The following is a 27,776-nucleotide window of genomic DNA, read 5'->3' as shown; positions in this document are numbered from 1 at the left end:
CAGCCTTTCACCATTTAACAGTTCCTGAGTATGTGCAATGTACCAGGCACTGTACTAGGTGCTGGAGATCGTGCAGAATGGAGATTCAGCGTTTCCATCCCAGGGTGCATTCTGGGCGCTGCTTTTCCTAAACTACCCTTTGGTCTCTTGTCTATTCAAAACCTCCAGAGGACGCTGTCCTGTCCCCTGCTATACCTCTAGCTCTCTGGACGAGTGTGCAGCCCGGAGGGGACTGCGGCACTGGTTCAATGAATGGAGCACGTAGATAGAATGGGTATCCGTGGCAGCTAGCGAGGAGCCTTGGCTTGGGCTTAAGGGTCTTTCTTGGTTGACCTGAGTAATGTTTCTCAGACTTCCTTTTCTAGTTTTGTGAGCTCAGACAAGTAACCTAACAACTCTGAGCTTTTTGCTTATTCTATAATGGGATACTGGCAACCACTTTGCAGTGTGATTGAAAGGATTAAAGCCTGAGGTACAATACTGGGGAGCACATAGTAGGTAGTCAAACGTGATAGTGTGTCTCAACTCTGAATATGTGGGGGGGGTGTGTGTGTGTGTGAGAGAGAGAGAGAGAGAGACAGAGAGAGAGAGAGTCATGAAATCCTGTGTGACTGCCAAGCCAGATTCCCAACACCTAGTAGATATTAATCAGCATCACTTCACTTGACCTTCATTTGTCCGCTACAGACATTGTTTCATGTGGACAGACTTCATACCCACAGGTTTAACAAACAAACAAACAAACAAACAAACAAGCACTGTATGGGTTTCCCCTCTGGTCCCTCCCTTCTCCTTCTGTCTTAGATGTTCTTATAAAACAAACCTTTGTGAAGAAGAGTAGACTAGGAAGAAGAAGACAAACGGAATTGCTTATTATATTAAAGACAACCCATGCTAACATATTTCAAGTGTGCCTAAACATTGGCCCCTCCTGAATGCATCAAATGGGCTTCATTTATATAGGATGACGGCCACCAGGAAGCTCTTCTCTTTCTGTAGAACAGAGGTCCTGTTCTCAAAGTGTGGTCCCCAGACCCCAGAGTTGTTATCACCTGAGAATTTGTTAGAAATGCAGACTCTTGGGCCTGACCCCAAACCTACTGAATCAGATACCCTGGCATGGGACCCTGGCAATCTGTCTTTCTGCAAGTCCTCTAGATGATTCTGATACAGCCTAAAGTTTGAGAATCACGTGTATAGAAGTTACAAAAATAAAAGGAGACTTTTTTTGCATAAATTAGTATAAATTCCTTCTATAGGCTTTAAAAATGCGATTTGACTCTTGGGGTCTACATGTTTCTGTCATTCAAAATTATCTCTGTTGGGGCAGGCCTCTGTTGGCTGCATGCTCGCATTCCTGAGGTTGCACCCCTGCTTCTTTGGAGCCCACCATTACGGTTCTGCTTCCGAGTGTGTGCCTGTGGTTATATTTTTTTCTAGAAAATTCTTTCCCTCTTTTCCTCTGCCTGTCCAAATCTTACCTGTCTTTCAAGCTCCAGATAAAGTCTCTTGATGTCCAACCCCCCCACCCCCATGCCTGCAGCTCTCTCTGCGACTTCTCTTTCCGTTGAGTGTCATGAACTCTTTCTCTTCCTGCTCTGAGCTTTTTCAGAGATGGGCATTCTCCGATTCATCATTGCAATCCTCATGGTGCCTTGAAAGGGCTTTGAACATTGGAGGAGGCTATATGAGTATTGAATCACTTGGAGTAGCTCACTGGGACAAATTCACAGATGGTGGTAAGCATCGGCCTTGGTGAATATTGCCCATATCCATACATAGAGTAGTTAAGGGGAAGTGTTCCCATGGGTCTCACTGATTGCATATGGGACATTGTATTGTATATGAGAGTTGGAGGGATCAGCATAGAGCACACAAGAGTCCTGGTCAAGAAGGCTTGCTGGGCCATTTGCTGGCAGCTTCTTAATGCCAGCTCATCAGAAATTCCATTCTAGGGCCCTCACTTCAGAGTAGTAGAGGGGGTGCCTGGGTGGCTCAGTGGGTTAAGTCTCTGCCTTCGGCTCAGGTCATGATCTCAGGGTCCTGGGATTGAGCCCTGAATTGGGCTCTCTGCTCAGCAGGGAGCCTGCTTCCCCTTCTCTCTCTGCCTGCCTCTCTGCCCTCTCTCTCTCTATGTGTCAAATAAATAAATAAAAATCTTAAAAAAAAAGAGTAGGGCGCCTGGGTGGCTCAGTGGGTTAAGCCGCTGCCTTCGGCTCAGGTCGTGATCTCAGGGTCCTGGGATCGAGTCCTGCATCGGGCTCTCTGCTCAGCAGGGAGCCTGCTTCCCTCTCTCTCTCTCTGCCTGCTTCTCTGTCTACTTGTGATCTCTCTCTGTCAAATAACTAAATAATGAAATCTTTAAAAAAAAAAAAAAAGAATAGTAGAGACTCCATGGGATGTAGTCATAGGAATGTATTCAGGATGGCAAGGGGATTAGAAAGAATTGAAGGTCTGCCATGTGGCCGAATGATTGATTTATCCTCTGTGGGATCCCGTGGGTAGAATGAGAAAATAAATTAACTAAAGGCAAACTCTCTGACTTACTTGTTAGCATACCACCAACATCTGGCATCAGAGCCTGCCTGGCACAGTATGGGTCTTCGCTCAATGTTTATTGAATGAATGCAGGAACAAATGAAAGCCATAGCCATAAACAGCACGGAGGTAGATATGTCTTTCTGCATAAAAGACATTCTAACCGTCCCCTGTATTATAACTCCAGAAGACAGAGTTATTTATCTCTTGACTCCAACATCTTGCCCAAAGCCTGGGAAACTGAGCCACAGGGGCCCAGTTGGGCCAGTGATGGGAGGGGCCTTCTGGGGAGTGATGGACTGGACAATGAATTGGAAGGGCTTTTAATGCCAAAGGGCTTTAGACTAGAGGACTTTGAGATCTCATTTGGCTCATATTCCATGTTTTAGAGCTACCTAAAACATGTACCCGCTGCCTCAAGGGCCCTCCTGGTGAATTCATTCATCTCAGGAATGGGGTCAAAGCAGCGTCTTCGTTAGCATAGCCTAGAAGCTGGCTGGCTGCCCTTTTCCAGAGCTTACTGAACAACTGGCCACTGGCTTATTTGTTTAGGAATAGAGGAGGCCATAAAGCTTCTGATGCGCTGAGTGTGTCTGAAGATTAAGGAAATTTAAATTTTATTTTACAGTCTGCTAAGTAAAGGACCATCAAGGTAGGTACATTTCAAAGAAATGTACAAAGTTTCAAAAGATGGAAGATCAAAGTTCTTGAGTACGTATCTTCTTAAACAAGGTGAAGAGGGAGTCAGTGGGTTAGAGGACCAATGTCTTACAAGGAAAGCTGCCGGAAAGGAGGGGGAGGTGCCTGAGAACAGACACCATAAAATACTAATCACTGCCTGCCTTAATTAGCCTATAGACTCTAATACACAAAAACACAATTTTATTTCTTGGGAATCACAGATTACCCTGTTTCGTTCATGAAGACTTTTTTTTCCCTACTTCCCAAGCTAATTTGTCTCATGCTTGCACAGGGAAGTTTTAATTGCCCAAATCAGTTTGATAGGTGGTATTTTCATTTTAATTCAGTTTAAAATACTTTAATTTCTCATTACCCTTTGACCCATGGGTAATTAAGAAGTGTCTTTTCAGTTTTCAGACACCAAAATCAATTTGGAAGTTAGGTTTCTCTTTTGTTGTTTCTGGTCTGATGTTGTCCTCTAATGTTGATACTGGAGACTTTCATCTCTTCTCTATTACTTTCCTTCGTAAGGAACCTGGATATTTATTTTTCCTCATATTTGGGGAAAGTCAGCTTCCAGGGGCAGATTCCTACCTTTGATTTGGCTTTACTTGAAGCCTATATATGGGATGGTCCTGGCATTCAAGGCTTCCCACAACCTGGACTGAATGCAACTTTCCAGGGCTGGTGTATGTGTCTTTCTTATAAATGCCAGCACAGTTATACTATTTTTCATTTCCCAGACAAGTTTGATTCTGTTCACTTTGGTCTCTATGAGCTATGGTCTCTCTCCCACTGTCTCCTGGAAACTATCATTCAAATCACATTTTAAATGCTCCCTGTTCCATGAAGTATTTTTCTAGTCACATAGTGTGCTCTCTTCTTAAAATCTATGTAGCTTTTTTTTTTTTTAAACCACCTCTCTTATTGCATTTATAAGAAAGGTCATTTACTTTCTTATTTCTTTTACTCAAATCTAAGCCCCTCCCTCCAAGCAGGCTAAGCTGTGTCCCACAGTGGAGATCTCTATACACACCTGTTGAAAGAAACTAATTGTGATTTGTTTTGCTTTCCTCAATGTGCCTGATTGACGACCATTTTAGACTTTGCCATGACGGGAAGATTTGGAGGCAGGAAAAGAATACTGGAGTGGGAGAAATTTTGAGGGGATTTTAAGAGACTCTGGTTCTTGATTATCTCACAGGCATAAGCTGACAGAGGGGAAAGAGACATAAGCCACTGAATGTGGGCCATTTGAAGAAGACCTCATTTTCTCTGTGTTCTAGGACCCTGCAGTGAGGGGAAGTAGCCTGTGTGGGTGAAGGCCTCTTTCATGAGCTCATTAACTCTTTATAAGAGACAAAAATCACTGACTAATAGAGTGATTGTATGAGAATCAACATAAATATTAATGAGGAAAATGCCTGTTTTCTTGCACCAACACCCACTACAGACCTATATAAGGTCTGGAGGAAGAAGACTTCTACTTCAAGCAAATCTAACTGTGGGCAAAGCACACGTCTGGCCTTCAGCACCATGACTTCTCATCGCTGCAGTTCTCTTCTCAGCGGACAGGTTCCAGAGGCCAAGGCTGCCTCTCAGTGCCTGTCAGCCATTCAGGCACATGCCAACCGAGCGCGTGTGGGGGCAACCCCTCTGGGCAAACCCAGCCTTTGTATGCCCTTCAGCTGCCGCACCGCTTGCCCCTTGCCAGGGACCTGCAATATTCCTGGCAACATTGGAGTCTGTGAGAACTATGTGGAAGGTGCCCCGAATGGCCATGAGAAGGTGACCATGCAGTTCTTGAATGATCGTCTGGCCAACTACCTGGAGAAGGTGCGCCAGCTGGAGCGGGACAATGAGGAGCTGGAGACCATGATTCGAGAGTCGAGCAAATGTCACGAGTCCACCATGTGTCCAAACTACCAGTCCTACTTCCAGACCATTGAGGAGCTCCAGCAGAAGGTGAGGTTTGTGGTGCTTCAGATCAGGGGTTGGTAAACTATGGCCCACTTGGCCTACTGACTGATTTTATAAATAAAGTTTTATTGGTACATGGCCATGCTCATTCATTAATGTATTGCATATGGCTGCTTCTGTGCTCTAATGGCAGAGTTGAATAGTTGTGATAGAGATTCATGGCCTTCAAAGTCTTCTATATTTACTGTCTGGCCCTTTATAGAAAAAGATTACTGACACTTGCACAAAATGTTTAGGGCCTGGATTGGAAGTGGAAACAGCCACAGTTGAAAAAAAATTTTTTTTTTTGGTTGTGGGAAGATAATTTCTTGAGTGCAGATGAATGGGAATATGTAAAAGATGAGATGTTGGATTTGACTCTCCAGGATTCTGAGTCTATGTTTACTTAGTCTCGGTACTTAAAAATTCTAACATTATAGTTGCAAAAACAGTGCAATCTAAGTTCTGGTGCAGTACAAGGCAACGTATTCTAGTGTCCTTTATGAACCAGTATATGTCCATTCAATAGCATTTGTCTCTTCTGCATAGCTACTGGCCCCTTTGATAATCAATCCAATGCTTTTTAAGAAACTACACCTTTGCTTTGGAGATAGGAAGGCAAAGCATGTCAAATAGGGGCCACAGAAATCCGGATAGATTCACAGAAGACCTTTGGGGAAGTTGGCCAACCAGCATAAGGGACTTCTGATTGAGAATGTGTCCCCCTTCATTCAGAGCTTTCATAACCAGCTCATTGTTCTGTGGCCTAGATTTCAGATCTTGTTCATCTCAGGCTAAGTATCACGGCTGGCAAAATAAAATTAAGTCTCTGTTATATGTTCAGCTTGCTATTCCTTTCCATCTCCCAGTTCTTTTGGCTGTAGGCCTTTCGCCTCTGCCAAGCATCCTCAAGCATAGCCCCCACCCTGTATCACAGCAGCATTTCTTATGTGTTTGGGAGTTTGTGTTGTCCAAAGGGATGTTGTCGTTTGAATCTCAGCCAATGGAACACTTTTGACCCGAGGCCATTGATGGCTCTGGGGTTAGTGACTTACCAAACCTACTTTCTTTCCCCAGATCCTGTGCACCAAATCTGAGAACAACAAGCTGGTGGTACAAATAGACAATGCCAAGCTGGCTGCAGATGATTTCAGGACCAAGTGAGTTGGGGTAGAACAGGCAGAGGGAGGAGGCAGGTGCCTAGCCTAACTTCTTGTCTCTTATGATGCAGTTGGCATCGGAGATATAATTGACCAAGATCCCAAACTGATAGTTACAGCAGGAGAAAAGAGAGGGTATGATGTCCAAGGTCTTGAAAGAACACTCCTCTGCCCCTCGGTTGTTTAGCTTTTATAGTTCACGGCATGTTTGAGAATACATCATACACTTGCTGCTATTGTTTTAAGGACCTGGGGAAGTAGGCAGGGCAGTGATGGCTCCATCCTTGTGAGACTACCAAAGCTCAGGGCCCTGAAGTGACCTGTCTGAAGCCACGTGGCTACTGAGTGGTAGGACTGGAACCTGGCACCACATTTCCTACCCCGAGGCCATTTCCTACCAAATTCTGCTGCCTCCGTGAGGATATTTCCACGCTGCAGCCCAGCCAGTTGTGAGCACAAGCACTAGGAACTCACAGCAGAAATAATGCTCCACTGTCTATGATGGAGGCTTGGGAAGGTCAAAAGATCTCTGCCACCTGAGAAGGTCCAACCCAGGAACAGGAAGGAGCATTGTGTTTTATTGTCTTTCTTCAGAGCTCTGTAGAATCCTTATTCCTCTGGGGCTAAAGAAAGCCATTTCCATCCTCTCATTTGGCGTTTGGCTTCTAATCTGAGAGAGGACCCAGAGTCTGCCTTAGTAGGGGGCGTGCAAGAGAAGGGTTTGCGGGGATCACCTGGCATAGCAGTTGCCAGGTTACTCTGCTGCCCTCCCTTTGGCCATCAGTCCATGAGGGCAGATGGTGACCATGGTCTACCCCAGCACCCTCAGTACTGGCCACTCTGCCTAGTGGTGCTTAGTGTCAAATGAGTGGGGAATACCCCATTGCTTTCTGGGCTGGGAGTGTGCCACCTAGGAAATGCCAGCTCACAATTAGACTGCGGAAGGATGCTGGTAGAACGGCTGCCAGTGTCCTGGGGCCCCTCTGCTCTCTACCCCCCGACTCCTGTATCATTCCTGCTAAAGGTACCAGACGGAACACTCGCTCTGCCAGCTGGGGGAGGCCGACGTCTGTGGCCTGCGCAGGGCACTGGATGACCTCACACTCGCCAAATGTGACCTGGAGGCCCAGCTGGAGTCCCTCAAGGAGGAGGTGCTCTGCCTTAAGAAGAACCACGAGCAGGTACATGGCCCTTTGTGTAAGACTTTCTGGGGGTGAATTCGGGCTCGTTTGGGGGAAGCAGTGAAGCTCTTCTTCCTGCTCAGGATGGAAGCTCTGCCGGCCTTGCCCTGTGGTTAAACCTCACAAGCTATGGAGGTGAGCTCCAGCTTTCAGTGGGAAATTGCTCTTCATCCACAGCCTTTGGAAGTTGCTAGGCTAATGCAGGCGGGGCCTTATCCGCAGAGGAGCACAGGGAAATCACTGGGGACGGTAGATAGTGGGAGATGAGGCTTTGGGGTAGAGGGCAGTGGGAACTCCATGACTGGGATGTCCCCCTCCTGTGCCCACAGGAAGTCCACATTCTGAGGAGCCAGCTGGGGGACAAGCTCCAGATTAAGCTGGATGCTGAGCCCACCGTGGACCTGAGCAGGGTGCTCCAGGAGATGCGGTGCCACTATGAGGCCGTGGTGCAGACCAACCACAATGATCTGGAAGAGTGGTTCCGAGATCAGGTGAGGGCACTGTCTCGGAGCAGGGAGGGACCCCGGCTTTCCCGTGGGAGGTTGCTGATCATGTCTCTGTGGCCTTGTGCTTCAGTCTGAGAGCATCAGCAAGCAGGACATGTCGTGCTCCGAGGAGCTGCGGTGCTGCCAGTCGGAGATCCTGGAGCTGAGACGCACGGTGAATGCCCTGGAGGTGGAGCTTCAGGCCCAGCACACACTGGTGAGTTCCTTTGCACACCTAGAGGCCTCCACTTGGCTCCCACTCCCAAGAGCGGTTCCTGGCTCAGTACCGGCCTCCCTTAAATACAGACCAGGACACAGTTCAAACCTCGACTTCCTTGCCTGTGCAAGAACCTTCTCATAGGTGTGGATGCTGGGGAATGAACATTTACCTGTATGGGGCAGGTCCTGCACACTTATCCTGTGTCTGAAATGAAGAGCAATGGCACATTGTTTATTCTTCTACCTGAGGTCTGCTAACAGAAGCTAGATTGTTCTCCAGGTCTGGCAATACCTTGGGGTGTCACAGTCTTACTAGAGAGACTGAGGGCTGCAGTCCATGATTTTCCACCTGCCTCCCCCTTTGCCATTACAGAAAGATTGCCTGCAGAACTCCCTGTGTGAAGCTGATGCCCGCTTCGGCACCGAGCTGGCCCAGATGCAGGTGCTGATCAGCAACGTGGAGGAGCAGCTGTCTGAGATCCGGGGTGACCTGGAGCGGCAGAACCAGGAGTACCAGGTGCTGCTGGACGTCAAGGCCCGGCTGGAGGGCGAAATCAACACATACCGGAAACTTCTGGAGAGCGAGGATTGCAAGTGTGTACCCCGATGTTTGTGCCAATGTCATGTATAAGAACAGAGCCCTTTTGTGAGGATGATTGGAAAGGAGGGGTGGCAGGGCAGATGGCATCTCTGGGGACAAACTTGCTACCTGGTAAGCCTGGTGAGCTGCTTGGACATAAGGGAGGGTGAGAGGGAACTTTTCAGCTCATGCCATCCATTCTGCTGACCACGTTATGTTCCCAGATGCTAGTCCCTGCCACAGGGGGGCTGAAATACTGAGAGCTCAGTGCATTTAGGTTTGGTTAAATTCTTTCTGGAAGAAGTATTCCAGTAACAAGGATTCTTCATGCTCAATGTTAAAAAAACATTGCTAAGGGCATTTGCAACCATTCTTTCATTTTGTCCTCCCATTGTGCTGTGCAAGAGGTAAGGTGGATAGAACACCCCGTTAAGCAATAAGGAACAAGACTAGGGGCTATGTGTCAATCAGGAGGGCAGCTGAGCTGCTTTTGCTTGGCCAACCTTTCTGCCTTTCTCGTCCGTGTTCCTTTACCTGCAGCCGGAAGGGCTGGTTTTGCACAGGGGCACCATGAGCTCTGGTCTCAGCTCCGCTGTGGACTTTCTAGGCTTAGCAGGAATGCCAAGGTCTACAATCCCCTTTTGCTTTTCCGATTTTGAAATGCCAGTGTACTTTTGTCTTTCATGCACTTCTGACGTCAGTGTTTCAAACACGTTTTTCTCTCCGCAGGCTCCCTTGCAACCCATGCGCGACCCCAGCCTCCAGCACCCCCCGCCCAACCCCTGCAGCCTGTACCCCCTGCTCTCCCTGCCTTTCTGGGCCTCCTCGGGCCTCTTGTGGCTCCAGCTCAACACCTCGATGCTGACACACTCCTCAGCCTGAGGACTCAGGAGATGGGAACCGTCCGCAGCTCCGCTGTCTCCACTCCGCAGGCCTGCCCCCTCACCCCCGAGGGCTTGCTCCCTTGGCCCGTAGGGCAGGAGACTGATGCCCGGCAACGCTTCTCTGCTGATGGACTTTTTAGTCCAGCGGCTCAGCCCCGGCCTCTGGATTTGGGCTTCCTCTCTTTAGGGTGTCCAGAACACTTCTTTTGCTCTCTCCTGTTGCTTCAGAGTCTGAGAAGTGGTAGGTAGACCTGTTTTTATTTTGCTAATAAACCTCACTTCGGCAGCATGAAGAGTCCAGGGCCTGTGGTCAGTGTCTCCATCCTATGCCAAGGGTGTTGCCGAGGGTCCCCTTGAGCCAGCCGTTCCCATAGAAGCAGGGGTTGGGGGCTCCCTCCCAGGAGGGGTCCTGGGAGATGGCAAAACCAGCCAGGACCACAGTTGAAAATCAGCCTGCAGCAAAATGACACCGTTGGCAGACAGACAGCTATAACCGGGTGTCCGAAGCTTATTTAGAGCTGGATTCACAGAGCTTTTAAAATACTCGCACCAGCTAAAATCTCCTCTTATCAGGACGAAGCCTTCATCCTTGTGCAAAGGAAAAACTCAGGTCAGAGTTTCTGCCAGGACCCCTAGAATGCTCTACTTAAAGTAAGCTTTTGTGATCACGGGCCCATGGCAAGCAAGGCACAGTCCTGGGGCTTCAGAGATCTTGTGACAACAGGGGCCTGCCAAAGCCCGCAATGGGGGAGCATCTGGTGGCTGAATCAAGACTTGAACCCTGGTCTCCCTGAGTTAGGCCCAAAGCCCATACTTTGGAAGCACTGAAGGGAAAAAAATTAAAAATGAGAAGTTTTGAGGTAGTGGTTCTAAACGTGTTCCAACCAGTAGAACCGGCTTTACTTGGGGACTTTTAGGAAATGCAAAGTCTTGGGTCCCACCTCTGACTTTCTGAATAGGCAGTCTGATTTATTGAGCCTTCCAGGTGATTCTATGCAGGCTCAAGTTTGAGAATCACTGGGTTAGGGTGTTTCTTTGGGGACTGAGCCCCTCATGGGCCAGATATGTTGTAGAAGGAGTTGGCTGTGGCCTCCTATAGATCCCGTGTGTGAGCAGTGTCTCATCGGATCAAGGCAGCGCCTTTCCCCTGCACGCTGTGAAATGCTGAATGCATTAAAGGATGATGGTTGCTGAGCCTGTCAGACTATCAGTCTAGAGAAGGCCAAATGGACCCACCCAAGCTTCCTCACGGGCTCCACTAGCAACTGGCAGCTGCTTGGCTTGGACCTTGTAGGCAGTAGAAACATGAACCAGAAGCTCCTGTTTAGGCGGCCATGGCCAAGAACAGCATGTCTCCAGAGAGCATCGTCAGAGCTGCCCAGAGATGGGAAGCAGTGAGTTCCCCATCACTGGAGGCATACTTGGTGGGGGTGTTGAGGAGGATACTCAGTCATCTGATGGGGCTGGATGAGATGGTTGTAGAGGGTGTTCTAGTCCCCAGATTCTATGACCCCCTGAGGTCTAGGTCTTATTCATTGGTGAGGTTGCAAGTGTTAAAGCGGGGCTGACACACCAACCCCCACAAGCTGGTTCTTGTCTTCCCTCGGCTCCGTGGGCTCTCCAAATCAGAGTAGCCTGCTGAGAAATTTACGAAGTCCAGCCCATCCTGGTGCGGGAGTGACCATAGTCCCAAGCCTCAAGGGTGGAGAGACCGTAAGCCAGGGCCTGGTTTTTGTGCCTCCAGCTGCTCTCAAATCCAAAATCCTACCTGTTGGCCACCATCTGTGTGGACAAGATTGATTTGCTTGGAAAGCACCAGGACTTCCATCGCAGGGAATCTGGAAGGGTCAGAGGCTGTCACACCCTTCCCTCCCTTCTCCTGCACTCTGCCTCTGTTCTTTTTTCTAAGCTGTATAGGTATTTGGGTGTAGGTGACTTCTCTCTCTCTTTTTAAGGATTTTTTTTTCAAGATTTTATTTATTTATTTAACACAGAAAGAGAGATCACAGGTAGGAAGAGAGAGAGGGGAAAGCAGGCTCCCCGCCAAGCAGAGAGCCTGATGCGGGACTTGATCCCAGGACCCTGAGACCATGACCTGAGCCAAAGGCAGAGGCTTTAACCCACTGAGCTACCCAGTCATCCCTTTAAGGATTAAAAAAAAAGATTTTATTTATTTGTGTGTGTGTGTGTGAAAGAGAGAGAGAGGGAGAAATAATGCACAAGCAGGGGGAGTGGCAGACAGAGCAGGCAGAGCGAGAAGCTGACTCCCCTGCTGATCAAGGAGCCTGACATGGGGCTTGATCCTGGGATCCAGGTCAGCATGACCTGAGCCGAAGGCAGACACTTAACCCACTGAGCCACCCAGGTGTCTCAGGTGATACATCTCTGAGGGTAGGTCCCAATAAGAAAGAACAATCTTGGTAAGTCTTAATTTAGCACCTGGCCAAAATACCTTTGCTTTCCCTTTGTACTTAAAAAGCTCCTTTCATCCAACAAGTTCAAAGCAGTCTAACAAAACAAACCCACTTATTCTTGCACCATGACAGTAGGTAAGCATTGTTTTTCCCTTTTAAGGAAAGGGAGAGAAGGTGAGTCATTGAGTGGTTGAGGGATTCTTCTGGTGACATGAAATGAGTCAGTAGGGCCCCAGGGTAATTGACCTGTGCTTCTTAAGTTCATGTCCAGCCCCCCCCCCCGATATAATTAAAAGAGGAGCTTTGATGAGACATTGTGTGTGTGTGTGTGTGTGTGTGTGTGTGTGTGTGTGTGTGTGTGTGTGGTACGTAATGTATGTGTGAAGTGGTTTGGGTTTCCTGGGAAGAAATTCTGGGTGGAGGCATCAGTCTGCTTGGGGTGTGTGTGAAGAGCTTCCTCAGAGACCAAACAGTCCCTCATCACCACCATCATCACCATCATCGTCACCAACACTGACGCTCACATTCATCGAGGTCTTACCATGAGCCAGGCACTCATCTAAGTTACAGATAAATTTATGTATATAAACTCATATAATCCGCGTTTTGGAGCGAGAAGCCATGGCTCAGAGAGGTTAAGGAACATGCCCAAGGTCACACAGCTAGTAGGTGGTGATGACAGGGTTCAGATCCAGGCTGTTTGCCTCCAGCAACTGTACTCCTAACCACTGTGCTGCACGTGGCCCAAGTCTCCGATTGTGTGGGCAGCATGACAGAACCATAATCACCCCATTGTTTTGGTTCCTTTTCCTTGAAGGAAATGGTAGAGTGTTTATGCTAGCAGAACCACTGCTGAGAATTTCTGCCACAAAGGGCAGTACAAGAAATAAAGGTTGTATCTCATTTCAAAATAGTCTGAGAACCCTGGCAATTTTAATGACTGCAAATCATGGAAGAAGGTCAACTCACCCCCTGCCATTGTTAAAAACACTCTGTCTACTGAGGAAGAGGAGGAGAGAGAAACAGTCAGAATCGCTTACTTATCCATCCCTCCACCACTTACAATGTACATTCGCACAGACTCTCCAGTTTGAAATGCCCCAGACTCCTGGGAGAGGCAGAGCAGGCTCCACAGTCCCCATCTTGCAGGGGGAGAAGTTCAGGGTTAGGGAGGGAAATGAGCCCACGAGGTCTCCCTGCGATCTGTCTCTCAAGCCCATTGCCCTGTCCCTGCACTCAACTGCTGAGGGCTGGAGGCAGATCTGCCTAAGACTGCCCGTTCAAACCGACTGTCTGATCCTGCGGTGAGGTGGCTCGGATGGATTTTACAGGGTCTGGGAATCTTCCCAAGGAGAATCTTCCTGTGTTTACTCCCCTCTCGCAGGGTCCTCCCCACCCCAGCCACATTTCAGACCGAACTGTCCTTTGGCTGCCCCCTAGCCTTCTTCAGTTGAGGCTCCCCTTTTAACCTGGATTTCGTGTCTAAAGCTCCCTTGCTTGCCTCTCCCTTCTCCCTGCTGGGTTGCCGGACATATTAAACACATGCCCCAAGGCCCTCCACCAAGATGCCTCTCCCCATAGTAGATCTCTCTCATCCCAAGGGTGGCTGGCGTGTGCATGCTCACCAGCTGGCTCACGCGTCACCACCATTTTCCCACGTGAGTCTCAGGCCCTTTGACACTTCCTCTTTCACTTGCTTGATTTAAAATTGCTCCTTCTCCTTCTCCTTCTCCTTCTCCTCCTCCTCCTCCTCCTCCTCCTCCTCCTCCTCCTCCTCCTTCTCCTTCTCCTTCTCCTTCTCCTTCTTCTTCTTCTTCTTCTTCTTCTTCTTCTTCTTCTTCTACCCCATACTGTGTCCTGGAGACCTCTTCCACCTGCTTGGAAGCTCACCCCAGTACCACGATGCCTCTGGGGATCCCTCGGGATAGCCAGACCACTCAACTGTGATGTCCAAATCAAAAAGAACCAACTACCAAAACAATAATGACCAGACCTCATGGAAGACAGGATTCTTAAAGGGATTAAGGTTCTGAGGAGACTGCTTGTTTGACTCCTACCCCTAGAGAATAGGGTTTACTACTAAGTCTCCTTCGGGATACAGGTAAATAATCTGAAATGGTCTCATCCCCGATCTCCAGGCAGAGAATCAGACACTGGTTTAAAATGGTCTGACTGGAGGCTAGGACAGGAATATGTGTGGGAAGAAGTGAAGGAGTAAGGAAGAAACTTTTGGGAGCGTAGAGTCCAATTATATCACCTTATACTAGAGGTTGTTGTGGGCCCATATGTGTGCTCAGCAGGACTGAGAGCTCACAGAGGACTGCAACATGTCATCTCCCCCCTGTCCCCATGTCCCTGTCCCTGTCCCCAGCCCTGAGGCTGGGCCAGGTGTTTGCCAGAGATTCAGTAATTGACTTCTGCCCTTAATCTTGTATATGCAATTTCCTAATTATATTAAATACAAACATATTTCCAGACATGTCCATCTCACATCTCTTAAATATCTCACCATTTTGTTTCTCAGATATTTTGGGGACCCATATGAGCCTGAATTGCTCATAAAAATATAATCCTCTACCAGAACGATGATTCTTCTGTTCCAATGTAGCCCTGTGCCCAGAATGGAGAAGCTGCACCATAAATGTGCTTTGAATAAAATTGATCTAAAGAAAGAACGTGGGCTTGATCGTCCTTTGACCACTCAATTTCTCTTCGAGTGAATACAATTTGCAGATATTTCAATTAGGAAATCAAGAGAGTACCCAAAGTTGACTCCAAGCCCGTGTGAATTCTTCAAGACCTTACAGTGAAGGAGTCCCTTTCCCCCACTAATTCAAGAAGCAAATTCACTCAAGCCTACTGGAATTTTAAAAAACACTGCAAAACAGAGGCAAGATTTACAAGGGATGGCAGCATTGTGTTCACTCACCAGTCACTCCGTCTGCTGTCCCTCTCCTGAATCCTTGTGCCATTGCCTCTGCGGGGTGGCCAGCAGGGAAAAAGGAATCTCTGGTTGTAAACTGGTCATTCCTGTGTCTTTGGTGTGGTTGCTGGTTGGCCATGACCTGAAGCCAGTGCAGCTCTGTCCTCCTCTTCTCCTTTCTTCCTTTCTTCTGTTCACACCTTACTCATTCAGGAACAGGAGGCATTGTCCCCTTCTGATCTTATGCTGCCTGGTATTTCTCAGCCACAGACAAATCTCAGACTGGATCATGGAGGTGATGCTCTGGTCTGGGTACCTCGGGAAAGGTCACTTCTTTTGGAGGCCTCAGAAGCTGTGATCCCATGTCTGTAGATCTTTCCTGAATCATCTCAATTTATATCATGTGGGACACTCAGCAGGGTGGGTCAGTCTTCTGCTAATGGATTTGGGTCGTCTTGGCTACTTCTCAGCATTGTATTCTCCAGGTCCACTCATTTGAAGATGGGCTCACTTTGTCAGAGCAGTGTGCCTGCAACAGTTCTGAGGATTCCTTCCTTGCCTCTCCGGTCCATTGTTATCTCTTATTCAATGCACTGCTCCTGGTTTCCATTTCTCTGGTTTCTTGGCATTGCATGCAAATTCTAGTTCTGCTTTTTTGTTGACCCAGTTCTTGAATCTTCTCTTTCTTAGACCTAAACACTCTCCTTGGACTAAAGCCCCCATGAGGCTTTGCTGGTCAATCAGTGGGCTCGTCCAGAGAACTTGAAAAACTGCTGCCATTGTTCTGTGCTCAGGGGCCAGTGTCCTTGGGTAGGGAGGAAGGCAGAGGTGAGGAACAGCTCTGGGCTGGAAAGCCAGTGCTCTGGAGCAGGCTGACAAGAGACAGGAAGCAGGATGCCAGTGCTATTCCCTCTAAGCAAACACTTATCAGTCTGATGGACAGGCCTTTCCATCCGTCCCAAGCCCAGCTCAAGTGAGACAGATGCTCCCTATGCCTGGCCTTGCATCCGTCCTCTGGAAAGTCTCAGTGGTGCCTGCCTCAGGACCCACCTATTTCTGCCCCTTTAATTGCCTGGGAGGAAAACAAAGAAATTTTGGTTTGATTATAAGTCTGGGCTTCTTTGTAGTGTCATGGGGCTTTCCGTCTGAATGGCATTATAATAAGTGGTGAGATAATGGCTTTGGGGAGGGTAGATGGAGGACCTTTTATCTGGGACCCAAGCGGAGTGCTGCATGAATACCATCATGAAAACTTGTTGGGGAGAAGACTCCAATAAGTTGTCAATAAAACTACCATTCTGGCTGGCAGCCAAAGCCACAATGGAAGTTGAGATGCTGCTACCCAAGATGCAGGGGATACCCCAGTGGGGCCTGTAATTATGCAACCTTTATATACTCAGAACTTTGACAACCCCTTTCCACAGACCTTCTGGTGCCTTCCCTTCCCTCCCAAGTCAACCCCGTATGACTTCAAGCTTGCTCTGCCAAACTTGCTTCTGCTCTGTCTCAGCAGTTTCTATCCTGGTGCCCTAGTCCTTGGATTCAATTATAACACCACAGAGCCCTCCTCGGTGCCTTTTAACATTTGGTTCTTAAACCAGACTGTGCGTAACCCAGTAAGGCTGGGGATGGGAGCCCAGCACAGGATGTGGTCCATCTTCTGGGTGTGCTGATTTCACTGAGAAGATTGGGCAAAATCTTACAAAGTTTAACTGGAAATTGTAAAACTGTTTTTTTAAAATATTAAAGCCAACATGGGCATATGATGGAATATAAGGTCAATTCACATGAAGTCTTAAGATCAACCTCCTTGAGGAGGCTCCTTTGGGCAATCTCTTGATTTCCCCGATTATCTGCTCATGCTGGTCTAAAGCTAGACCAGTGGTAAGGTTTGACTAGCAGTGCCTTTTTCCTTTCCAAGCCAGCCCCATATACTTCTTCTGGACAGTTAAAATACATTTATATGGTTCTTTTAGGGATCCTTCCAAATGATCTCTTCCTCCAGAACCTTCCCTGTTCTTAAGGCAATTATCAGAGCCTCTTCCTTTGAAACCCTTCTATAATCCATGTACACACAATATAGGAGGCATTCCACAAACAGCTGTCCATCCTTCTCAGCCATGGCCCAACTCAGTCCTTAACCACGTCAAGGCTTACAAGGCTTGGAATGGTGCACTATTGAAGGATTCTTCCCTTAAAGCAGATGGAAAGGGAGTTCAATGAAACTTCTTCTTTGACTCAATCCCAGTCCCTCCCTAGAAATGCCAGGTGGGCCAGGAGATGAGTCTGGATATGGGTTTACAGGATCACGTAACACGGAAGAATGTCATTGGATGGACCAACTCCCAATTAACAAGGGCAGATACCTGGGCCAGACTGTGTGGCCTCTTTTAAGATCTACCACAAAACTCTGATTTTATGGGTATACTGCCTGAAGAGGAGTCCTGACTTAGCAAGAAGCCCAAGTAAAGAATTTTATGGGACAAGGGACTCTTCTGAGGAAAGCAAATAACAGACTGAGGGAAGGGCATTTGAAAACTAGAGAAGACATAGAGAGAAAAAAGACATTACATACCATGTCCACACCCTCTGTGAAGGGAATATAAATCCTCCTCAGAGGAAGGAAATCCACAAGCTCCTTGGAGAACTTGGACTCTGTGTTCAGCCAGGTGCCTTGCTCCCTCCAGCACCATGCCTTACAACTGCTGCCTGCCCAACGTGAGCTGCCGCTCCACCTGCTCCTCCCGGCCCTGCGTGCCCCCCAGCTGCCACACCTGCACCCTGCCCGGGGCCTGCAACATCCCCGCCAGTGTGGGCAACTGCTCCTGGTTCTGCGAGGGCTCCTTCAATGGCAGCGAGAAGGAGACCATGCAGTTCCTGAACGACCGTCTGGCCAGCTACCTGGAGAAGGTGCGGCAGCTGGAGCGGGAGAACGCGGAGCTGGAGAGCCGCATCCGGGAACGGTGCCAGCAGCAGGAGCCCTATGTGTGTCCCAGCTACCAGTCCTACTTCCGGACCATCGAGGAGCTCCAGCAGAAGGTGAGGGGGTCTTCTGTGGGGGTGCAGCAGCAGCTGACTGTCCTTGAACAATAAGACCTTCTGACGTTCAAGCGGCCCTCACACTAGAATCTTGCTTTCAGATTCTGTGTGCCAAGTCTGAGAACGCCAGGCTGGTGGTGCAGATCGACAATGCCAAGTTGGCTGCGGATGATTTCAGAACCAAGTGAGTTGTTCAGATTTCACATTGATGTCATTCCTTTTGTTTCATCTCTGGTTAAGTGAAAGGGATTTTCCATAGCTTTACTGAACCACACTTCCATCCATTGGTTGTGAAGAATCCGATAGGGACTGAGGAGAACCAAGCAAAGGAATCACAAGAATGGATGAGGACTCAAATCAATCTGTTTATTTTTGGATCAATATTTGGTCTGGACTGAGACTCTAGAACCCTCTGTCTCTTGGGTCTACTCATTGCAGAAAGTGGAAAGTCTAAGTGCAAGGGGGATATCAAAGATCATTTCTGTAAGTCTTGAAGGTCCGCCGGTCACTGATTTGACCTTGTCCTTGCGCAGGTACGAGACGGAGCTGGGCTTGCGGCAGCTGGTGGAGTCGGACATCAACGGTCTGCGCAGGATCCTGGACGAGCTGACCCTGTGCAAATCTGACCTGGAGGCCCAGGTGGAGTCCCTGAAGGAGGAGCTCCTCTGCCTCAAGAGGAACCATGAGGAGGTGAGACCAGAAATGAGAAATGAGGGGTGCCTGGGTGGCTCACTGGATTAAGCCGCTGCCTTTGGCTCAGGTCATGATCTCAAGGTCCTGGGATCGAGCCCCGCATCCGGCTCTCTGCTCCGCAGGGAGCCTGCTTCCTCCTCTCTCTCTGCCTGCCTCTCTGCCTACTTGTGATCTCTCTCTCTGTCAAATAGATAAATAAAATCTTTAAAAAAAAAAAAAAGAAATGAGAAATGAAGTAACCCAGCTCAGCCTCAGGCTGAGGGTGACTTGAATGATTTGGGATGGCAGAAACTGGAATATGAGGTTGGGGCCGACTTGATGATTTTCCTTTAAAAACACCAAAACTTCAGGATGAATGAAAAAACAGAGATGAAACCTATCCATGTTCTCAGATAAGGTGTATCTTTCACTCAAAACTGGTGCATCATGTGAGTTTCCTAGAGTCTCTCCATCCGCTTCTGATTGGTCACTGAGCTGCAGAATGAGCCTCAGCATTGCTGTATTCATGCTGTACTAACTCATCTCTCTCCCCAAAGGTCACAGAAACAAGCCTGGTAGATCTAAATCTCTACTTTTTCAAAGTCTGTTGAAAAAATGTTCTGGGGCTCCTCCTTTCTCCTGGAGGGGCCATGCCATGATCTTACTTGATGGCAAAAATTGTTTGCTATACAATCTGAAATTGCACAGTGAAATCTTTGTATGATGAGGTCTTCTGCAGTCAGGCTGCAAATTGGGAGCATTGGGAATTAGTCCATCTTTTGGTGGCATCCGAGAAAATCCTCGGATTTGAGCCCACGTGCCGTGGCACAGTTGTGAGGAGGGAGCTCTGCCACATGAAGCACAGAGCACTTTCCCTTGGCTGTCACAGACTGCTTCACTCGGAGTCTCTTTTCCAAGGAAATAGACTAATGGGGCTCAAGTTTATTCTTCACTGAGGACAGTCATTCTTGCCTTGTCTGCATCCACAGGAGGTCAACACCCTGCGCTGCCAGATCGGAGACCGCCTCAACGTGGAGGTGGACGCAGCCCCTGCTGTGGACCTGAACCGCGTCCTCAATGAGACCAGGTGTCAGTATGAAGCCCTGGTGGAGACCAACCGCAGGGATGTGGAGGAATGGTTCACCACCCAGGTGGGCATCTCAGCACATGGCTGCTAAGGACTCCAAGGACCCTCAGAGCCCTTGAGTCAGGGTCTGACCCTGTCTTCTCCACTGTGCTATTTCAGACCGAGGAACTGAACAAGCAGGTGGTGTCCAGCTCAGAGCAGCTGCAGTCCTGCCAGGCAGAGATCATTGAGCTGAGACGCACGGTCAACGCCCTGGAGATTGAGCTGCAGGCCCAGCACAACCTGGTGGGTGTTGTTCAGTCCTGCTGGTGACCAATGTAAGGTTGGGGAACCAGAGTCAGCGGAAGCCTTGTGAAGCCTGGGGCTTCTCTGGAGCCTCATGGGGAAGCTCCCTGAGGAGCGGCTCTGTGACCTTCCTTATTTTCTCCATACAGAGGGACTCCCTAGAGAACACGCTGACGGAGACCGAGGCTCGTTACAGCTCCCAGCTGTCCCAGCTGCAATGCATGATCACCAACGTGGAGTCCCAGCTGGCCGAGATCAGGAGTGACCTGGAGCGGCAGAACCAGGAGTACCAGGTGTTGCTGGACGTGCGGGCCCGGCTGGAGTGCGAGATCAACACGTACCGGGGCCTGCTGGAGAGCGAGGACTGCAAGTGAGTAGCCGGCTGGCAATATCTGATGAAACCATGCTCACATAAGTGTGCTTCTCTGTTGGACTCCAGACAAAGATTGCATACTTTCAAAAGGAAATTATGACTCCACACCAGACATGATCAAACAGAACTCAGAAAACACAATATAGCCATCATTAGAAATACAGAAAAGAGAGAGCTGTTTGATATCAGGACAAACTGCAATTGTACAGCTATTTCTTTGCATTCAACTGTGGTCATATAGATATAAGATCAATGATGTTTATTGCATTTTACAAAACTGTATTGTGTTGAGGGTACATCTCCATACGCTACCTTATCTGACCTTGTAGTTACTGCCAAGCCGGTTGGATCAGTACTATTTCCATTCCGTAGGTGAAGAAACTGGGGCTTGGAGAGGCTAAGTGACTTTCCTAGTCTCACCAGCTAGGAAGGAACAATGTTGGGAGTCAAAGCCAGAGTTCTAGAGTTTCTGTCTAATACTTTGGGCACTATGTGGTAGGAAGACATTAGCAATTTGATAGGAAGCTTTAAAACAGGTGAATCTGTGCCTCTCTCTGTTACGGGTCGAATCCCACAGACATTCTGTCTTCTATATACTACAAGCCTCCCTCAATTCACCTTTTCCACATCTTTCTTTTTCTCCAGGCTGCCCTGCAACCCTTGTGCCACAACGAATGCATGCGGATCCTCCGGGTCCTGTGTCTCTAATTCCTGTGCCCCCTGCACGCCCTGTGTCCCCCGTCCGCGCTGTGGGCCCTGCAACTCCTTCGTGCGCTAGAGCCCAGGGGCTGCCAGAGAAGCAAGGAGGCAGGGCACAAGGTTCCAGAGCTTTGACCCGACACTGGCTCTCTCGACAAAATGGGGCAGAGAACATGGTTTGTGAGGCTGGAGCCGCCCCAATAAGGCAGCCACGAAACTCACCCCCTCACCCCGCTGCAGGCTGTTCCTTGCCCACCCTTTCCTTCACTGTGGTCTGTTCCTTTTTCACTCACCCAGGGAACCCCCGGAAGTGCCAGGGCGTTCCCTTGTAACCTGCTAATAAACTTGATTTCCCTGGCAAAGCAAATGCCTTTCTCATTGGTATTCATTCGTTCTGCCGCGCCCATCTCTTGAGCACTCTATAAAAAGCCACTTGAAAGTCAGGGTACATAATGGCCTGACTCTTGGGTACAAGAGCCGTTCTTTGCCTGGCGGGCAGATGGCTGGCCTGGCGCCCTGGATGCAGGGGTGAGGCAGGCTGTCAGAGGGGAGGGCAGAGCAGCCCTAGTGCTGTAGTCTTCATCTCCTCTTGACCATGCATGTTTCCCACTCTTCCCTGTTGACCTGGACATCTTCTAGAGCTGACTGCCTCTAAATTCGAAAGGAGGAGGCATGAGCTGGGCACGAGAAAGAGGCTCTGGAAAGTTCATCTTTTCTCAGCAGGAAGCCTCAGGTTCAGTGCTGTATTTACTGGTTCCTGGTGGTCCTGGCTTTCCAGGCAGCCTCAGGAACACCCAGCAAAGGGGTGCTCTGGCCTGCCTGCTGTGCCCAGGTCTTCCTCCTTCCCCCTGTGTCAGTGGATCGTCATCATCCTGGGCTCCAGGGGTTCCTTCTGTTCCCAACTGATCTGATCCCTTCATCTGATAACTCCTACCTTTTTCAGTCCATCCTAACCACTACCTGTTCCCTACTCTATGCACATCCTGGATAGTGGGGAAGGGAGACACACATCAAGAAAGACATAGTCCTGGCTGCAAGTTTTTTACAACTTGTAAAGGAATAAAACTAGTCCCTAAGTTGTGTTATCATAAGGCATTGTCCCCAACACTGAACACTCAGGCTCATGCTACAAACAAATCACTGAGTACTGAAAATGACAACAGCGTTCATCAAGAAAGGCGTGAACTTGACTCTTTAACTTCAAAGAAGAGCCAAGGAAATGTTAAACATTGACTTTCTAGAACCCCAGAGGATCATTTTGACACGAAATGATCAGAAAACACTCAGGTTTCTTCCTTTTCCCATGAACTGTCCCATCAAACCAGGCTTTCTGAGGCAGATATCAGACCCCACTTTGGTGAAACACAATCTTGTGCACTAAAATAACCAAATGGATTGAAATTACATATATATTTGATAAAACAACTATTTATTGTTTCCACCATAATTGTTACCCCTGACCCTTATTTTTAAAGCTCAAATTCCAGGGTGGATTCAAATCTGCACACCTGCTTGGCTCATGAGTAGCCTCTGACCTGGAATCCCTTCTCTGATGTGGTCTGCTACTGTTTCTGTGATTTCTTCCAAACCCGAGGTCAAGCTCAGTTCAGAGGCCATCCCTAATTTTGCTTGTTCCTTTATTCCACGTTCTGCTTACATCTATTATTTTACAGTAATGCAAAAGTAATGCTAATGTCTCCTGTGGTAAGCAGAATGACTGTCCCCCTTCTCTGCAAAGATGAGCATATAGTTTTCTGGAACCCAGGAATGTGTTAGGTTGCACACAAAGGCTAATTAAAGGTGAGAATGGGATTGAAGCTGCCATCCAGCTGACTTTAAAATGGGGGAGATTAAACTGGATTATCCAAAGGGTCCAACGTAATCAAAGGGGTCCTTCAAAATGGAAAGGGAGGCAGAGGATAGCCAGAGGGACAGGGAGATATTACCGAGGACACAGGTCAGAGCAATGTGATATGAAGAATGGTGCTCTCATTGCAGGATCTAAAGATGGAGGAAGGGGGCCACAAACCAAGAAAGTAGGTAGCTTCTAGATGCTGGAGAAGGGAAAGAAATGGAGTCTCTGTTAGAGCCTCCAGAAAGGAACATAGCCCTGCCAACACTTTGGTTTTTCTCTTTTATGTGTGGAAAAACACATATGTATATATAACATAAAATTTACCACTTTGCCTTTGTTTTTTTTTTTTTTTTAGTGTTTAGTTCAGGGGCATCAAGTACATTCACATTGTTGTCCACCCATCAGCACCATCCATATCCAGAACTTTCTAACCAATCTGAACTAAAACTCTGTCCTCATTAAGCTCCATGACCTCCCTGCCTCAAGCCTCTGCTAACTGCCATTCCACTTTCTGTCCGTATGAATTTGAATACTCTAGGTACCTCATATAAGTGGAATCATACAGTATTTGTTTTGTGTATGTGTGTGTGTGTGTGTGTGTCTGGTTTATTTCACTGGGTATAATGTTTTCAAGGCTTATTCATGTAGCATGTATCAGAATTTTATTCCTTTAAAGATTAGATAATTGTACATTGTATATACATTGTATATACAGATATTTCCAAAACACAATATACATTGTGTATATCATATTTTGTTTGTCCATTCCTCCATGGATGGGTATTTTGGCTATTAGGACTAATGTTGCTGTGAACACTGCTATACATATATCTGTTCAAGTCCCTGCTTTGAATTCTTTTGTGTCTGCACCTAGAAGTGGAGTTACTGGGTCCTATGGTAACTGTGTTTAATTGTTTGAGGCCATGCCATTTAACATACCTATCAGCCATGCACAAGGGTTCCAATTTCTTCATATCCACGCCAGCACTTTTCTTTTTCTTTTTTTTAAATTAACATATAATGTATTATTTGCTCCAGGGGTACAGGTCTGTGAATCATGAGGCTTACACAATTCGCAGCACTCCCCATAGTACATACCCTCCCCAATGTCCATCGCCCAGCCACCCTATCCCTACACCCCAGAACTTTTTAAATTCTTGATTGTTTGTTTTTTGCTAATAGCCATCCTAGTTGGTGTGAAGTGGTACCTCATTGTGGTTTTAGTGTGCATTTCCCTGATGATTAGTGATGCTGAAACACCTTTTCATGTGCTTGTTGATCTTTTGTATATCTTTGGAGAAATATCTATTCAAATCTTCTGACCATGTGTTTAATGGAGCCTTTCAGTTTTTTTGTTGTTGAGTTGTAGGAGTTCTTTATATATATCTGGATATTAATCCCTTATTAGAAATATAATTTGGGGGGGTAGGGGGATAGGAGAAGAGTAAATGAAACAAGATGGGATTGGGAGGGAGACAAACCATAAATGACTCTTAATCTCACAAAACAAACTGGGGGTTGCTGGGGGGAGGTGGGATTGGGAGAGGGGGAGTGGGCTATGGACATTGGGGAGGGGAGGCGAACCATAAGAGACTATGGACTCTGAAAAACAACCTGAGGGTTTTGAAGGATCAGGGGTGGGAGGTTGGGGCAACCTGAGGGTTTTGAAGGGTCAGGGGTGGGAGGTTGGGGGAACAGGTGGTGGGTAATGGGGAGGGCACGTTTTGCATGGAGCACTGGGTGTTGTGCAAAAAGAATGAATAGTGTTACGCTGAAAAAATAAATAAAATGGAGAATGCAAAAAAAAAAAAAGAAATATAATTTGCAAATATTTTCTTCCATTTGGTGGGCTGCCTTTTCACTCTCTTAATAGTGTCCTTTGGTGTACAGAAGTTTTTACATCTTCTGGAGTTCATTTTACTTATTTTTCTCTTTTGTTATCTATGCTTTTGGTGCTGTGGCCAGGAAATCATTGCCACACCCAATGTCATGAAGTTTTTCTCTATGATTTCTTCCAAAAGTTTAACAGTTTTAGCTCTTACATTTAGGTCCATGATCCATTTTAGGTTCATGTTTTGTATATGTTGTGAGGTAAGGGTCTAACTTAATTCTTTGCATGTAAGTATTCAGTTTTTTTCAGCACCACTCATTGAAAAGACTGTCTTTCCTTCACTGAATGTCACGCTTTTTGAAAATCATTTGATCATATATGTGAAGGAATGATTTTTGGATTCCCTATTCTATTTCATTGGTTTATATGTCTGTCTTTATTCCAATGTCACACTGTTTTGAATATTATAACTTTGTAGTAAGTCTTGAAATAAGGAAGTGTGAGTTTTCCAATTTTCTTCTTCTTTTTTAAAGGTGAGCCGTTTTTTAAAGGTGGGTATTAAGGAGGGCACATATTGCATGGAGCACTAGGTGTAGTGCATAAACAATGAATCTTGGAACACTGAAAAAATAAAATAAAATTAAAAAAATAAAGAGTGTTTTCACTATTTGGGGTACTTTGAAATCTCATGTAAATTTTAGGATGAGGTTTTCTGTTTCTTAGAAAGACATCATTGGGATTTTGATAGGGATCACACTGAATCTCTTTGACAGGGATTTCTTTGGGCAATACTGCCATCTTAAGCACACTAAATCTTCCACAAACACAGGAGGTTTTCCCATTTACTTGTATCTTCTTTAATTTCTTTTGGTAAAGTTTTGCAGTTTTCAGTGTACAAGTCTTTTGCCTCCTTGGTTGCTTTTATTCCTAAGTATTTTATTTTTATTCTCTTGGATGTTATTGTAAACTTTCTTCTTAATCTTACTCCCAATGAGATTAGACCCACGTTAGGCTTCTGACCTATAGAACTTCAGCATAATAATTTGTGTTGGTTTAAGCCACTACATTTGTGGTGATTTGTGAAAGTAGCAATAGGAAATTAATACAGCTCACATCTATTGGATATCAGCTATGGGTTAAGCAAAACACTAGGAACTTATTTGAATCTTTATAAAATTCTTCAAATTAAACCCATTTTAACAAATGAGGAAACTGAAGCTTGGAAACTTGCTCAAAATCACAGTTTGTTATTAGCAGTTATGAGATTTGAATCAGGTTCAATTAATACATGCACATAACATCACCACAAAGTATGGAGAGTGATTAAAAAATCAGGACAGAATGAATATATCCAGGTCAATGACATTCTTCATAGTTTTTCCTTGCACACAGATTTCAGCTCAATTTCGTCAAGTCTCTAAGAATTGGCTTTCAAATCAATTATGAGCCACAAGCTCATGGAGGTATTTTTAAAAATTATCTAACTTGATTGTCCATCTTATTCATAAAGTTTCTTGTTGAATGGTTTCCCCCCAAAATCAAATCCATCCTTTAAAGACAAAGATTTGGTATCAACAAATTGGTTATTAAAAAGATACAAACATTTCCAAAACACAAAACTCCAAACATGCTTTGAACAGAGGCCATCACTAGAACAAAGGAAGATTCTGGCCAGGGGCAAAGTTTTTTGGATCTGTAAATTCTGTCGTTTTGTTTTGTTTTGTTTTGTTTTGTTTTCCAAAACAGAAATCTCAATCCCTGTAGCTGAACTGTAATTTTGTAAGTTAAATGTATTCTACATCCCCTTAAATACTTCCATGTGGCTTTTAAATTGTTTCCCGGTACTCTGTCATCATCATCATACATGATGACAGTTTTTCTCCACCTTGGTGGTACTTTGGAATCACCTGGGAACTTAAAAAAAATGCTAGAGCCTGAGTTTGCCCTTAGAGAATCTGATTTAATTGGTCTGGGATGTAGGCTGGCCACTGTGAGTTTTCTTATTTTTTTTATTTTAATTTTTTATTTTATTTTTTAAATTTAAATTCAATGAGGCAACATATAGTACATCATTAGTTTCAGATGTAGTGTTCAATAATTTAGCAGTTGCATATAACTCCAAGTGCTCATCGCGTGATCTCCTTAATGCCCACCATCCAGTTACCCTATTCCCCGCACCCACCTCCCTTCCAGCAAACCTGTTTGTTTCCCAGAGTTAAGAGTTTCTCATGGTTTTTCTCCCTCTCTGCTCTCTTCGCATTCAGTTTCCCTCTCTTCCCTTATAAATCTCTGCACTGTTTCTTATATTCCACATATGAGTGAAGTCATATGATAATTGTCTTTCTCCAATTGGTTTATTTCACTCATCATAATACCCTCCAGTTGCATCCATGTCGATGTAAAATGTAAGTATTCATCCTTTCTGATAGCTGAGTAGTATTCTGTTGTATATATGAGCCAAATCTTCTTTGTCCATTCCTCTGTTGAAGGACATCTTGGCTGCTTCCGCATTTTGGCTATTGTGGACATTGCTGCTATGAACACCGGGGTGCAGTGGGAGTTTGATTTTTTTAGATGCTAAGAAAGATGCTAAGAGTTTAAAAATCTCCTGGCTCTATTCTACTCTAATGAGCCAGTTGTGACCCACTTTCCAGAAGTTCTCATTTACCTTCTCATCAGTTCTGTGTCCTTGGACAAGACATGTAACGTCTCTGAGCCTCAGTTTCCCCAAAGTGGAGGTAACAATATCTTCTCCGCCTGCATTATACATTTGCCAAGAGAATTGTGGAAGACTGTGTTTATGGAAAAACTTTGCAAACCAGATATTTTTATTAGGATTATAATTTTGATTATTGATGACTTAAGATATAGATAAGCTTCTTAAGAAGAGAAAAGCGTGATCATTTTTGTT

General features: G+C 46.5%; 2 protein-coding genes across 2 annotated transcripts; both read left to right on the top strand.

The window, feature by feature from the left end:
- Positions 1 to 4,755: 4,755 nt before the first annotated feature.
- LOC123930054 (keratin, type I cuticular Ha8-like) lies at positions 4,756 to 9,668 on the top strand. The gene is made up of 7 exons (XM_045986263.1): positions 4,756 to 5,184; positions 6,256 to 6,338; positions 7,363 to 7,519; positions 7,849 to 8,010; positions 8,096 to 8,221; positions 8,597 to 8,817; positions 9,533 to 9,668. The coding sequence occupies exons 1-7, from the start codon at positions 4,756 to 4,758 to the stop codon at positions 9,666 to 9,668; spliced, it is 1,314 nt and encodes a 437-aa protein (XP_045842219.1).
- An 8,044-nt stretch (positions 9,669 to 17,712) lies between these two features.
- Positions 17,713 to 21,258, top strand: LOC123929533 (keratin, type I cuticular Ha1). Its single transcript, XM_045985333.1, has 7 exons — positions 17,713 to 18,063; positions 18,165 to 18,247; positions 18,597 to 18,753; positions 19,725 to 19,886; positions 19,982 to 20,107; positions 20,257 to 20,477; positions 21,126 to 21,258. Exons 1-7 carry the CDS (start codon positions 17,716 to 17,718, stop codon positions 21,256 to 21,258), a joined length of 1,230 nt encoding a protein of 409 aa, XP_045841289.1. The 5' UTR covers positions 17,713 to 17,715.
- The last annotated feature ends 6,518 nt before the right edge of the window (positions 21,259 to 27,776 follow it).

The sequence above is a fragment of the Meles meles genome, chromosome 18, assembly GCF_922984935.1.
Source record: "Meles meles chromosome 18, mMelMel3.1 paternal haplotype, whole genome shotgun sequence".
NCBI classification, from domain to species: Eukaryota; Metazoa; Chordata; class Mammalia; order Carnivora; family Mustelidae; genus Meles; species Meles meles.
This window is presented reverse-complemented; position numbering and strand designations above follow the sequence as displayed.

Excerpts from the sequence above, each read along its gene's own strand:
- LOC123929533 (XM_045985333.1), top strand. The coding sequence starts at position 17,716 with ATGCCTTACAACTGCTGCCTGCCCAACGTGAGCTGCCGCTCCACCTGC. Across the intron at positions 18,248-18,596 it reads GCGGATGATTTCAGAACCAA|GTACGAGACGGAGCTGGGCT; the intron begins GTGAGTTGTTCA and ends GTCCTTGCGCAG. Across the intron at positions 19,887-19,981 it reads AGGAATGGTTCACCACCCAG|ACCGAGGAACTGAACAAGCA; the intron begins GTGGGCATCTCA and ends GTGCTATTTCAG.
- LOC123930054 (XM_045986263.1), top strand. The coding sequence starts at position 4,756 with ATGACTTCTCATCGCTGCAGTTCTCTTCTCAGCGGACAGGTTCCAGAG. Across the intron at positions 6,339-7,362 it reads GCAGATGATTTCAGGACCAA|GTACCAGACGGAACACTCGC; the intron begins GTGAGTTGGGGT and ends TTCCTGCTAAAG. Across the intron at positions 7,520-7,848 it reads TTAAGAAGAACCACGAGCAG|GAAGTCCACATTCTGAGGAG; the intron begins GTACATGGCCCT and ends CTGTGCCCACAG.